At 38.8% G+C, this 15,816-nt stretch overlaps 1 protein-coding gene across 3 annotated transcripts in view; it reads right to left on the reverse strand.

Moving 5' to 3' along the window:
• The window catches only part of SLC4A8 (solute carrier family 4 member 8), a 536,451-nt gene that overhangs the window by 16,918 nt on the left and 503,717 nt on the right, over positions 1 to 15,816 (reverse strand). Inside the window, exon 26 of one of the 3 annotated variants that reach the window (XM_033936815.1) lies at positions 534 to 2,453. The exons of the other annotated variants lie outside the window; for them this stretch is intronic. Within the exon in view, the coding sequence (XP_033792706.1) occupies positions 2,441 to 2,453 (13 nt within the window). The 3' untranslated portion in view covers positions 534 to 2,440. Of the gene's footprint in view, positions 1 to 533; positions 2,454 to 15,816 lie in introns of those variants that run through there. 3 annotated transcript variants of the gene reach the window in all.

The following is a 15,816-nucleotide window of genomic DNA, read 5'->3' on the forward strand; positions in this document are numbered from 1 at the left end:
TCTCTCTTCTGGCGCGGCCTGAGCTGGGCAGTGCGTCGGAGATCCTCCTTCTTCTGGTCTGGGCTGGACTGGCTTTGAGCGCTTGCGCATGCTCAAAGCCTTCTGGTCTCGCTCTCTCCGAGATTGAGAGCGAGACCAGAAGGCTTTGAGCATGCGCAAATGCTCAAAGCCAGTCCAGCCCAGAAGAAGGAGGATCTCCGACACACTGCCCAGCCGCGCCAGAAGAGGGAGGATCTTCGGGTACCGGCACTGGTGCCAAGTCGGGTAAAGGGTGTCATTGACTGCTCGGGGGGGGGGGAAAGTAGGATCGTAGTGGAGGGGGGGCACCGCGAGCGGGGGGGGGGGGGATTCCGGATCGCTGGGGGGGATGCCGGATCGCGGGGGGGGGGGGGGTGTGGAACAGCGTTGGATTCCTCAAGGGGGGAAGAATGGAGCAGTGCTGGTAGCCTCGGGGGGGGGGAGGAGGAGGTGGAACCAATCAAAGCAGTTTCCCTTACTTCCTATGGGGAAACTTGCTTTGATATACGAGCAATTTGGTTTACGAGCATGCTTCTGGAACGAATTATGCTCGTAAACCAAGGTTCCACTGTACTCCCTTAGCAGCTTGCTGTCTCTTTATTAGCCACAGAAGGAATGAATTCAAAGACTGAATTTCTGTTTCTCATTATCACTAGGTGGTCAGAGCTCCTTGGCTAGCACTCATTCTCTTTTTGCCTATCTAAATAATAGAAGTTAAACTAGTCACTTTTGTCTCCAGGATTTTTTGTAGGTTTCTTTGATCCAGCAAAATAATCGGACTTCATGTACATTACCACCTTTGGAATATTCTTCCGCTGGCCCAATGAAAATCTACTTTTTTCACCAAATCTTAAATTTGCTTTACATGTTGGCAGAATAGCTGGGATGGGGGGCGGCATATTTCTCCTACAAATTTACAACATGTAGCACCTGGAGAAGGGATGTGTGTGATCTCCAGAATGTATCCTGTTTGGGCGAGACTCATATTGATGCAAGATAAGGTCTTATAACTGGTTGTACATTTAGTTTCATTACAAAAAATGCACACAGCTGGCTAACTGCAGGTAGCTTTACAGCATCTGGCAGCAATGTTTTGCACCAGAATACAAGTCAATGGTCCCTCATTCTCAGTGATTCTCTGAGTTTCAGCACAGAAAAGAAAAAAGAAGTGAAGCATCAATCGATGTTGATGCACATTCAGGTGTAAGGAGTGGAGGAGTAGCATGAGAACCAGGTTCGATTGCTGCAGCAGCTCCCTTTGACTCTGGGCAAGCCACTTAACCCTTCATTGCCCCAGGTACAAAATAAGCACCTGTACAGAATATGCAAATCGCTTTGATTGTAAGCACAAAAAGGCAGTATATCAAATCCCATCCTCTTTCCTTTCTCAATTAAAAAGAGAATTATACAAGTAACATGAAGGATAGGGGATACTCATCTTTAGCCTTCTGGGAAGTTGCCATACTCCACATGCTAGCACTTGACGGCTCTCGAGAATGTAGAGAAGTAGACAAAATACTCAGGAGGCCATACAAGGGAGAAACTGCAAAAGTTTTTATCAAAGGAAAGGGAATTTCATTTTTAAAAAGGTGGCAAATGGACTAAGATTCTGGGTTGATAAATGCGCTGTGGAGTGTGGAGCTAGCAGGAACAGCTAGCAATTTCAATCAATGGATCACAATTCTGGGAATCATGGACATTTAAGAAAAAGAGAACTGTCTAGGCCGGTGTTTCTCAACTCTTTCCTGGAGGCACACCTAGTCAGTCAGGTTTTCAGGATTGCTACAATGAACATGAATGAAATATGAGAGAGCCCACTGCATGCAAGCCAATGTTATGCATATTCATTGCAGTAATCTTGAAACCCTGAATGCCTAGGCAAAGGGAAATGAAGGTACCACTAGGAATATATGGCAAAATAAAGAACCAAATCTCCTATGTACACCTGCACAAGTGTCAGAATATTCACAATTTGAGGCAAAACTAACTGCGAAAATCATATCACTGTCTAAATCTGATTTTTATGTGCACATCTAAGACGTTCCATAAAATGGGAAAAGTGGCTGTGAGCAAGTTCTTAGTGCTTATGAGTTCTGTTTGTGCTTTTCTTGTAGCTGGAAGGGTTGGCGAGGCATTTCTGTGTTTTGTTCTGACATTTACATGGTCATCTGTGCTCCACCAAATGATGCATTGCCTAGGAAAGCATACGCCTATACAATCATACCCACACACAATGTAACAATGACAATACTGCGAAAGAAAGTTAAAAAATTAAGGTAACATTTTGGAATGGCTTTAATATGGAATCCATTTCCAGGGAAGGAAATGCCTCAGAGCCTCACTGTGTGCCATTTGTGTCAGTGCTTCCCTGAGACTGCCACTGCTGAGTCTTGTCTTCATTCAAAGCTCCGACTTTCTCATCCTATTTGAATAAACTACAGGAGGGGAAAACAGTGTTAGTAAGGCAGAAGATGTAAGGCATCACTGTTATTACAAGCTATTACAGGATCATAGTTCAGGTTTCTATTTTAACAATGTTGGATTACTGAAATGTTTCGTACTAGAGAATGACACAGGGATAAAGTTAGTTTCCGTCCCTGTCTCCAACCCATAGGCTCTGTTCCCATCACCGCCCCATTCAATATCACTTAGATCACCACAAATCTGTACTTTTGATTTCACTTGATTTATCAACAGCATTTGACACCATCGACCATCATTTACTTATTAAGAGACTGTCTTCCATTGGTTTTTCTGATCAAGTTCTAAATTGGTTTAAAGCATACTTTCAAGATAGGTCAGCTAAAGTTATCTTCAACAATTCATCATCCCTCAAGGCTCAATTCTGTCCCCTCTTCTATTCAATATCTTTTTAGCACCTCTTCTCACTTTAAGTCAATCGATTGGATTCTCCAGTTTTGCCTATGCAGATGACATCCAGCTTTTATATCCATTAAATACAGCGGACACTAATGAGATAACAAATATAAACAATAAGTTAAAACAAATTAGTCAATGGCTAAAAGACAGCATGCTGGCCCTGAATCCATCTAAATCTTCAACAATGCTTTTCCCATGGAAAAAGGATCTTACATTTTTATCACAAATTAGACAATTTCCCACTACAAAAAGTAACAATGACAAAAATACTGGGAGTATTATTGGACCATGAATTATCCTTCCATGATCTGATTAGCTCCGTAGTTAAAAACTGGTTTTACAAACTACGTCTCATTAGATCCTTAGCCAAAGTCTTAGAACCAAAGGCTCTTAATGTTCTGATTCATTCCTTAGTTATTTCCAGGCTGGATTACTGCAATACATTATACCATGGCATATCTCAGAAAGAAATAAGAAGGTTACAAATTATACAAAATACTGCAGTAAAAAATATTACTAACTCCAAAAAATACGATCATGTCACTCCCCTGTTACAAAAAGCACACTGGTTATAAAATTGCACTGTTAACCTTCAAAACTCAACAAAACAACACACCAACATTTTTACATTGTTATTTGATACCATATTCCCCAGCCAGATAACAGATCAGCATTTGCTGACCATCCCGTCTCTGAAAATAATAAGACACCAGAAGAGCTACAACTTTTTCAATCATAGCACCCCAGCTATGGAACAAATTACCAATTTATCTGCATGGTGAAACTTCTTTAGAAAAATTTAAAAGCACATTAAAAAGTCACCTATACAAAGATGCATTCGAGTCATAAACAGGATAACTCTTTATCAACAATCTCAGGTTCAAATATTTATATCTAACCAGATCTATATATAGGTCACAACTTCTCCCTTTCATTTTTAGACCTTGTTTTATTTGTAAAACATTTTTAATTACCCTCCTGATGTTGTTTTTCCTTAAATGTTCTTTTACTTTCTTTAATAATTGTAGTTCACGCCTTTTTCCTTATTAATTGTGTACATTGATTGTATGTTTACCTGTTTAAATTGTTTTATTTTGTCCTCCCCCAAATTTTTTTTATTGTTATACGCATTGAAAATATTTGATATTGCATTTATATCAAAATTTTAAAAAACTTGAAACTGTGAGTTCTGGCTTCATGCCTGCCCCGTTCTCATGAGCTCTGTCTTCATTTGCACAAACCTCAAGCACTTATGATTTTACATTTAAATATTTTTATTAAAGTATAAAAAGGGACAATATTCTGTACAACTGTATATAAATCACAAACTCCTCCGTTATTTCAAAACTGTCGTTACTCCCTCAGATAAAAATTAAGAGCTGAGCAGTGTCTTTTATGTCGTTACTTTCGTCCAGTGCTAGCGAACTCCGCCTTATTATTTAACGTGCTGGCTATGTCTTTGTCAATCAGTTCCACACGGCGAGTCAACGTCCTGTGTGATTAACTAATTTTTTTTCAAATTTGCCTTTCCTCTCCGGACACAAGAGACCTGCTGTCTCTATCATGCATTCTTTGAAAAACTCGCCTTCGGAGAGAGGTTTGCTAGCTTTTGCTAATTTGAATAACAGCATAAAACTTGCTTTGGTACTTGACTCTTGAATCGCAATTTGTCTGTGAAAATTTTTTTACTGAGCCTTCAAATTAGCCATCAACCTCTGAGCAGTAGCCTCTCGTTCTTGCAGTGACTGCTTCGTAGCAAAGTGACGGTTGATATTGTATTCTTTGAAAACTGCAATAGTTTCCTGGCATATTGATGACCTTGTCTTATGCCTTAAGTAGTTCTTTTTTTTTAATATATTTTTTTTAAATAATTTTTATTTATTCATTTTTGAATTCTTACAACAAGTGAATTAAACATATTATAATCAATTGTCATATATCATTTGTATTTACAAACAAATCATCTTGTAATACAGAATAAATACCCCCCTTTTTATCAATATTCCTATTTCCATATGATATACATTACCCACCCCACCCCTACAACAAGGGAATCTTCATAATTTTAAAACAATTTGGGAACCATTGACTAATTATTCTAATGATCAGATATCTTAGCACATGGGTAGTAGCCTTAAGTAGTTCTGAGGAGGGACAGCTTGGTTTACCTGGACAGGTACGGGTGATAAAATGAGCAGACATGAAATAATAAAAAATTCAGCCATTACACTTTCTCACATTGCACCAGGATTTACTAGTTAGAAAAACCTGTTGATAGATAGGGCCTAATCCAAGAGCAAGTGAGAATGTGGATTAGTAGCTATAAATGAATAAATGAAAATTGGATAAGCTGAAATATAATAATCAGAAATACAAAAGTTCAAGATAGAGATTCTAAGTTAACATATTGATTTGACACATGTCTCATGTGCTTGAGGGTACAGGAAGGCAGGCTAAGTCATTCTGTGATTGATAACCACCATACCAAATTTACTCCAGATGGAAAAGCTTAAGTTTTATAGGGCTTCTTTGTTCTGAAGAATGACCAGCCTGAACTAGGCCAATCCTCAGGGAGATATAGGCGGCAGACAAGAGTTGGCTTTTGAGCTGGTATCCACATACCAGGGGGCCCTAAATTTGCCATGACTTGAGTTTTGCTGTGGGAAAGACAGATCGAAACCATATGTGTATCATTGTATGTATTGATCCAAAATTAAGTTTTAGTAAGTCAGTAAAATTACACAATATGAGTTTACTTTTGTAGCTATAGGTATCAAGTTAATAAGTATAGATTAGAATAATATTTTATTTTGATTTTCATATTTATGAAATCCTGAAGAGATCCTGATAAGGCCACAGCTGGTATTTAACCTCTGGCTGACCTTAAGCAACTTTTTTCTACTTTTTAGAATCTTGATGGAAGGGGGAGTTAACTGCTCCGTCCATCTTTTTCTTTGTTCAGTCTTAGTGAGACAGAGATGATATTCTCAGTATAGAGGGGATACACTGATTTTTACAGGAAAGGATTTAAAAGCTGAATAGTTTTTGTGAGTATATTACAATATCTGTCTATGTATTTCTTTTTATAAAATATGTAAGCTCAATGTGAGTATGTAACTTTTTAGGTATAAGGATGTAATTTTAGGAATGCTCCTGTGACACGCCTATATGAAGCTAGCCTTATATGGAAACAAATAATGTGGACCAATTAGATTGCAGTTAGATTGTAACGAAGGAATGTTGTCATTTAGGATATATATGGATGTGTAACTGGTAAAACGTTGGAATTTGTTATGAGCAAGGCCAGTTTTTGGCTTCTGTAATAATTCTCATGATGCAAATGATAACCAATTATTCTTATGATCTAATATTGATAACAAATAAAAAATAATATTTTGGATTTTATTAAAATCATATTTTGCATCATTATTTTTCATTATTCATTTTTACAACCCTAGAGTAGCTATAAGTACGCTTGTGTGCAATTATCCTGTTCACATATCAGACTTACAGCCATTGATTGGACTTCGGTGAAAAAATATTTTGCTGTCCACTCCCTCTTAAACACTCGGCATTCACTGTCCACTTTTCTTTTCTTTGGTCCACTCATGGTTTTTTGGTTTTTTAAGAAAAATTAATTAATTTCTTGATTTGTTACAAATTATATAACAAACATAAAAGAATATCAATTACAGCCATCAGCCTAAAAAATGCTCAATAAAACAATCTAAGGAAAACAAATAATTTAATGATCTAGCCCACATTATCTGGCCACAAGTACCTATCCTTTATATCAAATTTAGTAAAAGAAAACTTTTTAACTTCTTGGCAGGCAAAGTGTGGCATAAATCTTTACATGTCATCAATTATCCTCCCTAGCAAGAAAACCCAAAATGAAAACCTAAGATACTATCTGTACAGATTTATCTTTTAGAAAACCTTCCAACTGGACTGGGTCTGAGAAGACGTATTTATCACTTGCATGTGAAATAAGGCATTTGCAAGGAAATTTTACAAAAAAGGCCACACCCACTGCTAAAGCCCCAGACTTATGCACTAGGAATTGCTTCCTTTTGAATTGAGTCTGTTTAGAGACATCTGGGAAAATCACCACTCGGCCACAAAACAGAGCTTGTTTTCAACTCTGCCTTGAAAATTCACTTGACAGATTCAAGACTAAACTAAAAACGTTCTTATTCCAAGATGCATACCATAGCATCTAAATATTTCCTTTCAAACAGCCTGCAAAATAAACACGAACCGCTTTTAAGAAGCGATCCCCAATCCTGGTGTTTTATCCTCCCCACCTCTTCTTTTTTTAAAATTTGTTTTTAATGATGTAATTATTAACTTTCCCCTCCTCCTTTCCCCTCAAGCTGATGTTTGTATTTGTAATTTCTCTATTTAATGTTCACATTTCCCCCCCTATAAAAATTTATTTTAACCTTTCATTTTTAGCATTGTAAACCGGCCAGGTGCACATTGATGGTCGGTATATTAAAATTAATTAAACTTGAAACTTGAATTAAACTTAAAATATAACTTCAAAATTGTTTGTTTCTCTAGCTCCATTTTGAAAACTACCAAGAGTGTAGCCCGTTTTGTTTACTATGGGGCTCAAAATGCAAATCAAAAACATGGAGTGGAGTAATATGTCACATCTCAACAAAGGTTAATGTGCCATCTACTAGGAAAACAAAAGCAAGACAAAAATCCAACTAGTGTGAAGTGAAAAAATAATCAGAAGCAAACAAAGACAAACTGCAGACTAGGTTTATTGAAACAATTATGGTTGCGGTTAGTGTAACCACCTTTTTACAAACCAGGGGATCTGACACAGTCCGTGTTTTGGTTAACATGCCTTCATCATGGGTCCTTACAAATAAAGATGAAAAGTAACCAAAAGTGTAAAAAATAATAAAATACACATAAATACATAAGTGAACATAATATACAAGTCAATTTGAAGAAAGAAATGTGACTAGGTGGACATCAACCACAAGTGATATGATGTGCATAATAATTAATATAAGTGGCGTGTGTATATATCAGATATGATGTACAGGTGTGAGCATGGGTATAATGTGATGATGGTGATGCGCTAAACCCAGATGGAAATAGTGATAGGTAAGCAAAGGACAATTGAATGAGATGGTTGAAAGATTCCTACATACCCTAATTTGAAAGGTATCAAACCAAACCACAGCAGAAATAAACAAAAAATATAAATATTAGCAAACTGTATGATATATGTTCAAACACAGTTTGCTTATATTTATATTTTTAGTTTATTTCTGCTGTGGTTTGGTTTGATACCTTTCAAATTAGGGTATGTAGGAATCTTTATGTTTATGATAAACAGTGCATAATAATATTTTTTAATATAACAAAAAATAGGAAATAAGATAAAGCCTTGCAGCTTGTGACAAATCCATAGCCAGCTTTGTCCCTGTAATGGATAAAAGCAGAGCACGGTCCCTGGACAAGGAGAGCTGACCAGGTTAAAAGTAAGGATATAGAAATGGCTGACTACCCCTCAGACAGTGAGGTAGAGCAGAAAGGGTATGAGCCTAAGAATATCCAGCAGAGTGTGCCATACCAGAAGAAATATATCAGAAAGCCTGTTAGGACTTTTACTGAGAAGTGGAGACCTAGTCCTGCAAGGTATTCACATTTTCAGCCTAGGCGAAACCAGTGTTATTTCCTTAGAAATTTCCAGCCCAACCCCTGGCTCCTAGGAGAGAGGGATGGGGCTATGACACACGTAAAAGCAGAGCTCTTAATCACAGAGACAGAGGAAAAGGCAAAGATGGAGGAACAGAGGACAGAGAAACAGAAAGGCACAAGCAGCAGAGCAAGCAGGAAGGTGAGGGAAGGAGACTCTCTCCTCAGTCCCACAGCAGTGAGAACGTGGATGTGGTGGAGGACTTTCCTAGCTTGAGCCCAGCTATTGAGAACCTGGCAAGAGCTGAGGCAATGAACACAACTGAATTGCTTCTAGATGCCAACTGTAACCCAGAGGGAATGGAGGTTGGTCCATAAGTTGAAGTGAAGCAAGGAAGCTGTCTATCTAAGCTGCGTTTGTGTGATGGCTCTCTGTAACCAGAGACCAGGTGTCATTGATTAGGGAAAGAAGGAAAACCTCTCTGTTTTGCTCTAAGACTGCCCAGAGCTTTTGTTTGCTAAAGAAACTGTATCTTTGATCTTGTGAAGCCATGGTGATAAAGCTTCTGCAAAACTAACAGCTTATCTAAAGCCCTGCTGTGCTCCCGCTGAAGAGCCCAGCTGATGCTGATAAGCTCTATTGAACGGCAGAGCTTTGAACGGAGTCAGAGCTGGGAACTGAACGCTTTACCCTGCAAGGTTAGCTGGGGAGCTTGTGACTGTATTTCCAAAGTTTGCAACTTTACTTGCCTGCTAGGTTTATGCAGTTTTTGCTTTCTTTCTTTTTTTAAAATCTTTCTTTATTTTTAATACTTTCAATAAGTGAAAACAGTATAAAAAAAACATTTTACTCTTTAAACATCACTTAAAGTTTTACAAGATTCAAACAGATCAATACCCCTCCCCCCACCCTACCCAACCATTATCATTAAAGTATCTATAAAATTTTTCATAGTTTATAGAAATGCAATATACATGTCATAACCATAAATTAAATATTTATAAACATTCAGAAACTGTTTATCAGACCCCAAAAATACCCTCCCTCCCAATACCCTCAGGAAAGATATTCATTTAAAATCTATATTCCACCCCCCCTGGATGTGCAATCAATGTGTCAACAAAAATCAAAACTATAATAATTCTACAAAAGACATCAATGGGCCCCATATTAATTAAAAATTTTTTATATTCCCTGACAAATCAGCATTCATTTTCTCATATTTATACATTAAACATAAATTTGCCCACCAAAATGTAAAATTAAAACGGTCCCAATTTTTCCTGTTGTGTGTAATCAATTGTACAGCTGTACTTGTCATAATTAAGAAGAGTCGTCTTTTATATTTGTCTAAGGCAGTGTTTTTCAACCTTTTTTGGGCAAAGGCACACTTATTTCATGAAAAAAATCACGAGGCACACCACCATTAGAAAATGTTAAAAAATTTAACTCTGTGCCTATATTGACTATATATAAAGTAATTCTCTTGAATAGGAATCAAATAAACACAAAGAAAGTATTTTATAATTACTTTATTATGAAATATTAAGTAAACAGAATAGTGAAAAATTATAAAATACTTTATTCAGTGCGAAACCTGGGCCTGTTTGGCTGAACACAAAGCTGATATTCTGCACAACAATTTTTTGGTTAAGTCTTGATTCCTGAAAAGTTTTTGGTGATTATGACAGGTACCAACTTGGTATGCTCAAATATGGTTTTGGTTTTACTGCATCACGTAAGAACTATGAGAAATAGACATTTTTATGTTTACTGACAATAAAATATATAGTCAAGTTTACGTTTCGCACAAGCGACTAAATGAAACAGAATTAAAAGTGTTTTGCTCCCGAGTTTCTTTTATATTCAGTGTCTGGTGCATCACGTTGTAGCATCCAACAATAGTCGGCAAGCATTGACGGATTCCAATTGCCCTGGTATCGTTTCTCCATCGTAGCTATGTCTTGATGAAACCTTTCACCGTGCTCGTCACTCACAGCACCGAGATTTGCGGGGAAGAAGTCCAAGTGTGAATGGAGGAAATGAATCTTGAGTGACATATTGCACTTCATTCTCTTGTATGCTTTGAGAAGTTTGTCTACCAGCTGAATGTAGTTTGGGGCTCTGTAATTGCCCAGAAAATTGTCAACAACGTCTTTCAAGGCTTTCCAGCCAATTTTTTCCGGCCCAACTAACAGATCTTCAAATCGCTTGTCACTCATAACATGTCTGATCTGGGGGCCAACAAAAATACCCTCTTTGATCTTGGCATCAGTTATTCTTGGGAACATCTGTCTTAAATAACGAAAACCTTCCCCTTCCTTGTTCATTGCTTTCACAAAATTCTTCATGAGTCCCAGTTTAATGTGAAGAGGAGGCAAAAATATCTTTGTCGGGTCAACAAGCGATTCATGTGCTACATTTTTCTGTCCTGGAACTAACTTTTTACGGAGTGGCCAGTTCTTTCTAGAATAGTGCGACTCTCTGTCTCGGCTGTCCCATTCGCAGATGAAACAGCAGTACTTTGTATAGCCAAGCTGCAGTCCTAGTAACAGAGCAACGACTTTGAGGTCTCCACAGATATTCCAGTTATACCTGGTATACTGGACATACTTTAGTAACATTTCCATATTCTCATATGTTTCTTTCATATGTGCTGCATAGCCAACAGGTACTGAAGGATAAACGTTGCCATTGTGCAACAGAACAGCTTTCAGGCTTAACATTGACGAATCAATGAAAAGACGCCACTCTTCCGGGTTGTGATCACAACCAAAGACCGAGAACAATCCTTCAATGTCACAACAGAAACAGAGACTGTCGACTTGTGCAAAAAATTTGGTTATATCATGATGCCGGTCTCGAAACACAGAAATTTTCGTACCTGGTGATAGCAAACACCATTCCTGCAGTCTCGAACCTAGCAGCTCAGCTTTTGCTTTTGACAGACCCAAATCTCTGACCAAATCGTTCAATTCGGACTGTGTTATCAGATGTGGATCGCCTGATGAGGATGGTTCAAAATCCGGGTCAATGTCACTGTTAGAACCCTGCACTGCAGTTTCTTCATCTGGTTCGTCTAAGGTCCAATCCTCTGGTGGTTTCGGAACTGGAAGACTGTCATCATGTGGCATGGGTCTCATTGCTGAAGGCAGATTAGGATATTCAATTGACTTCTTGTTTTTGGCAGAGAAACCAGACACATTAGTCAAACAGAAATAACAGTCCGTCACATGGTCTTTCTGTTCTCGCCATATCATCGGAACAGCAAATGGCATCGTCTTTCGAGTACCTCTGAGCCAGGCTCTCAGACTAACAGCACATGTCGCACAGCAAATGTGAGGCGCCCATTGCTTGTCTTGATCACCTATTTTGCAGCCAAAATACAGATGATAGGCTTTCTTTACAAGGGCAGTCATCGAACGTCTCTGAGGCGTAAGTGTATATTCCCCACAGATATAGCAGAATGTGTCGCGGCTGTTACGACACCGACGAGACATATTGCCCGACACCAAAACGTCTATAGCATCAAGCTTACTTACTGTTATATTGCTACAGCTACTATACTACTATACTTTACTATACTGATACTATATACACACACGGACTATCTATATTAACCAAATGAGCAGGATCGGTGTATGGAAGCCACCATTATAGCATGGTGAGACAGCGCAAGCTCGTTCAGACCTGCCCAGACATGCCCAGGATGTCATCTTCCATAAAACAGCTTCCAACCTGGCTAGATTTTATGCATGGACATACCCAGGCGGCACAAACCGTTGTTGATAAGACACTTATGGGAGAAAAAATTGTTTGCATCCAAATATAAGAAAAAATCACGACAAAATTGAAGATTTCTCTGAAATGGTACGTGATGGGTAATTTTTGATGTAATATTCATGATCAGCACCCAAAATTCTATAAGAAACACCCAGCAGTGTTCAGGAAGCAAAAACTTTGTTGTGCAATTCTGGCTGGAATCGAAGAAAGACACACACGTAGCTCTTCGTCAACAGCTCTCAGTCTCTCTCTGTATTTGGTTTTTATAGCATACAAAAATAGACAAATATACCCTCCATCCTTTTTATTAAACCACAATAGCAGTTTTTAGCGCAAGGAGCTGCGCTGAATGCCCAGCGCTGCTCTTGACGCTCATAGGCTCCCTGCGCTAAAAACCACTATTGCAGTTTAGTAAAAGGTGACCATATTGTAAAATATAGACAGCAGATATAAATTCAGAACTGTGCATAGTAAGTGAAGGGAAGTTTTCATCTCTGGGAATTTACCCAGTTAACTATTAAGTTATTTGGGCAAATTCCTTTGAAAACTGTGGAAATACTGCCTCCACTTTGCTAAATTTAAAATAAAATCATTTTTCCTACCTTGTCTGGTGATTTCTGGTTGCACTTTCTTCTTCTGACTGTGCATCCAATCTTTCTTCCCTTCTATCAGCCTGTATGCTTTCTCTCCTCCACACCTAATTCCCTCCCCCAACTTTTTCTTCCTCTCTCCCTGACCTTTCTTTCTTTTTTTCTGTTTCTCTTCTTTCCTTCTGTTTCCCTGCCTGCTCCCTTTCTTTCTTTCTCCCTGCTGTTCCCCAAGCCACTGCCACTGCCGCTGACATCGGGGAACAGGACCCACCAATGGATAACAGGCCCCAAAGCCGACGCCGACGCATGCTTTCCCTGATGTCAATTCTGCAATCGGAGAGGAAGTTCCGCCCAGCCAGGCAGCGATTGGCTGGCCCGAACTTCCTCTCCGACTGCAGAATTGACGTCGGGGAGAAGACTTATCGGCTCGATAGATTAGATCGCCAAGACAAAGTGAGTCCTGGGTGATCGACTCACTTTGCCTTGGCGAGCTACTGGCGCCCCTGCCTCGGGCCCCCTGTCAGCTCCGGGCCCCTGAATGCAGGACTGGTAGTACTGCCCTGATGGCGGCTCTGCGGCACACCAGGCAACATCTCGCGGCACAGGAACAGCGGTTGAAAAACACTGGTCTAAGGGATCTTTTACATGCAACACAGTACCACAAATCACTACTTCATAAGTCAAAGGGATCGCAGATTCTAGAATATTATTAATATGTCCCCAAATTGATTTCCAAAAAATCAGTATCTTAGGGCAATAAAACAGTAAATGATCCAATATTCCTATGTCTAGATGACATTGCCAACATCTATTAGACCTAGAATTATCTAACTTATTCAATCTAACCGGGGTCCAAAAAGAACGATGTAACAAAAAAAAAACAAAAAACCAACAAGTTTGTTTCATAGATGCTGACGCTAATGCTTGCTGGAAACTCAAAACACAAAAAATTAATGGTCTGGGGCCAGTAAAATCGTTGATCCATTTTGCTGGAATTCTATGAGCTCTTTCCACCTCAAACGGAAATTTAGATGATAAAGGGATCAGCTTGGGAATAAGCATTTCTATAAAAGCCACTACATCTTTTCCTTCTGAATATTCGGGTAACCCCAAGAGCCTGACATTTCTTCTTCTCGCCCTGTTTTCCAAATTTTCCATTTGCACCGATAAGTCTTTGAGTTACCTTATAAGTTTTCTGGCACTGAGCTGCAGCTGACTCTGCCCTTTCCACTCTGCTCTCCAATTTTTCCAATCTAGCGTTAGTTCCTTCAATCTTTTTAGAGAGGTTAGCCGCTTCCTCTATTACTGTAGCTAGTTTCTCAGCATTTCCCTGTAATAATTGTCTGATACACCACAGTTCATCCCTCATATCGACCTTATTGGGGGAATCTCCCAGCAGAGGAGCCCTAGATGGAGTTGGCGGGTCTGGTTTACTCCTCTTTGTTTTACCACAAGAAAACGCTGTTTCCAAGTTAGTTTGCTTAGAAGTAGCCATACTGATGAAGTACATTCAAATTTTGTCCGAAAAATTTTCAATTTTTAAGTTCAAAAACAATGAAACATTGCCTGGAGGAACGGAGCTACTCAATTACTCGTCCATCCACCAGCGCTCTCAAGCCACGCCAGTTTTTGCTTTCATTGTTTTGGAATTTATTTTCATGGCATTACTGTTTATTTGAACCCTGGTGAAGGGGACTATCTTTAAAGCAGAGAAAGTCCAGGGGAATGCAATTGTATGCCATACGTGGACTTTAGGCCATTCTGACAACTGTATGATCTATTTTTACTTTGTGCCTGATTTATGCATATCCTGAGGGGGGCTGACGGTGTTCAGACCCCCTATCAAATAAAGCCTAAGAATGAGGATTTGACCATACCTGAATTGTGTCTCCCTTTATTGGCAAATGTATCTCAGTGTGGCCTGGGCAGACTAGGCAGGAGCCTAGCTCTGTTTTACCTGAAAGGCCTTCCTTTTTCCTGGGGAAGCCACGCTGACAGGTCAGGATAAAACATGGCTAAGCTACCTGCAGGCTTGAGCAGGGGATAGTTGTGTGACAAGCTATATTAAAAATTCAAATTTATATAAACCAAGGCAGTAACCCAGTCTTAGCGAATACAACGAGATGAACAGTCTCAGGAGGGTGGGAATTTTACACACATGTATAGAAGTCTATGGCATTTAATATCCAAATATAATGGGGATACAAATGGTAAATGGCCCCCCAAGAACAAACTTGATTAGACCTTATAAGAAAGTGTTAAAATATAAAAACTGCAGATCAAGACAAACAGATTGATTATGAGGATCAATGAAATTATAAGCGATTCAGCATATCTTAAGAGAGATAATAAGCCTTATGTAAATAAATCTAAAAAGATAATCCAAATAGTGCTCAAAATCATCTATATTGAAATTATAGCATATCTAGAAAAAATGTAATGGACAAAGGATCCTAATGGCCAAAATGGGCGTCAAGAAACAATATTGAACTGCAGGGTTTCATAGTATTACCATGCACAGCAAGGGGATAAAAATCAATATCAATACCCCCCTGGCAGGGATAGCTATGTTTAATATACAGAATGGTTAATAGAAAATAAAAACTGATCTAATAAACGTTAAAATAAATGAACCTCGATATAATACAAAATAAGGGGGTTAAAATCACATAAACTTAAAAGTAAGTAAAATATATGTCAGCTGCATAAGGTTCGCTTCAACAAAGAGCCACACAAAGGAACCGGAGGGAGAGCAGACATAAAACAGAACATGACAATAGAAAGTGTAAAAATGAAACTAAAAACAGAGAATGGACTGTAGTCTAAAATTTCTGCAGAAGGTGAGGAGAACAGCACTGAACTTACCATACGCCTGTGCAT

The sequence above is a fragment of the Geotrypetes seraphini genome, chromosome 3, assembly GCF_902459505.1.
Source record: "Geotrypetes seraphini chromosome 3, aGeoSer1.1, whole genome shotgun sequence".
Lineage (NCBI taxonomy): Eukaryota > Metazoa > Chordata > Amphibia > Gymnophiona > Dermophiidae > Geotrypetes > Geotrypetes seraphini.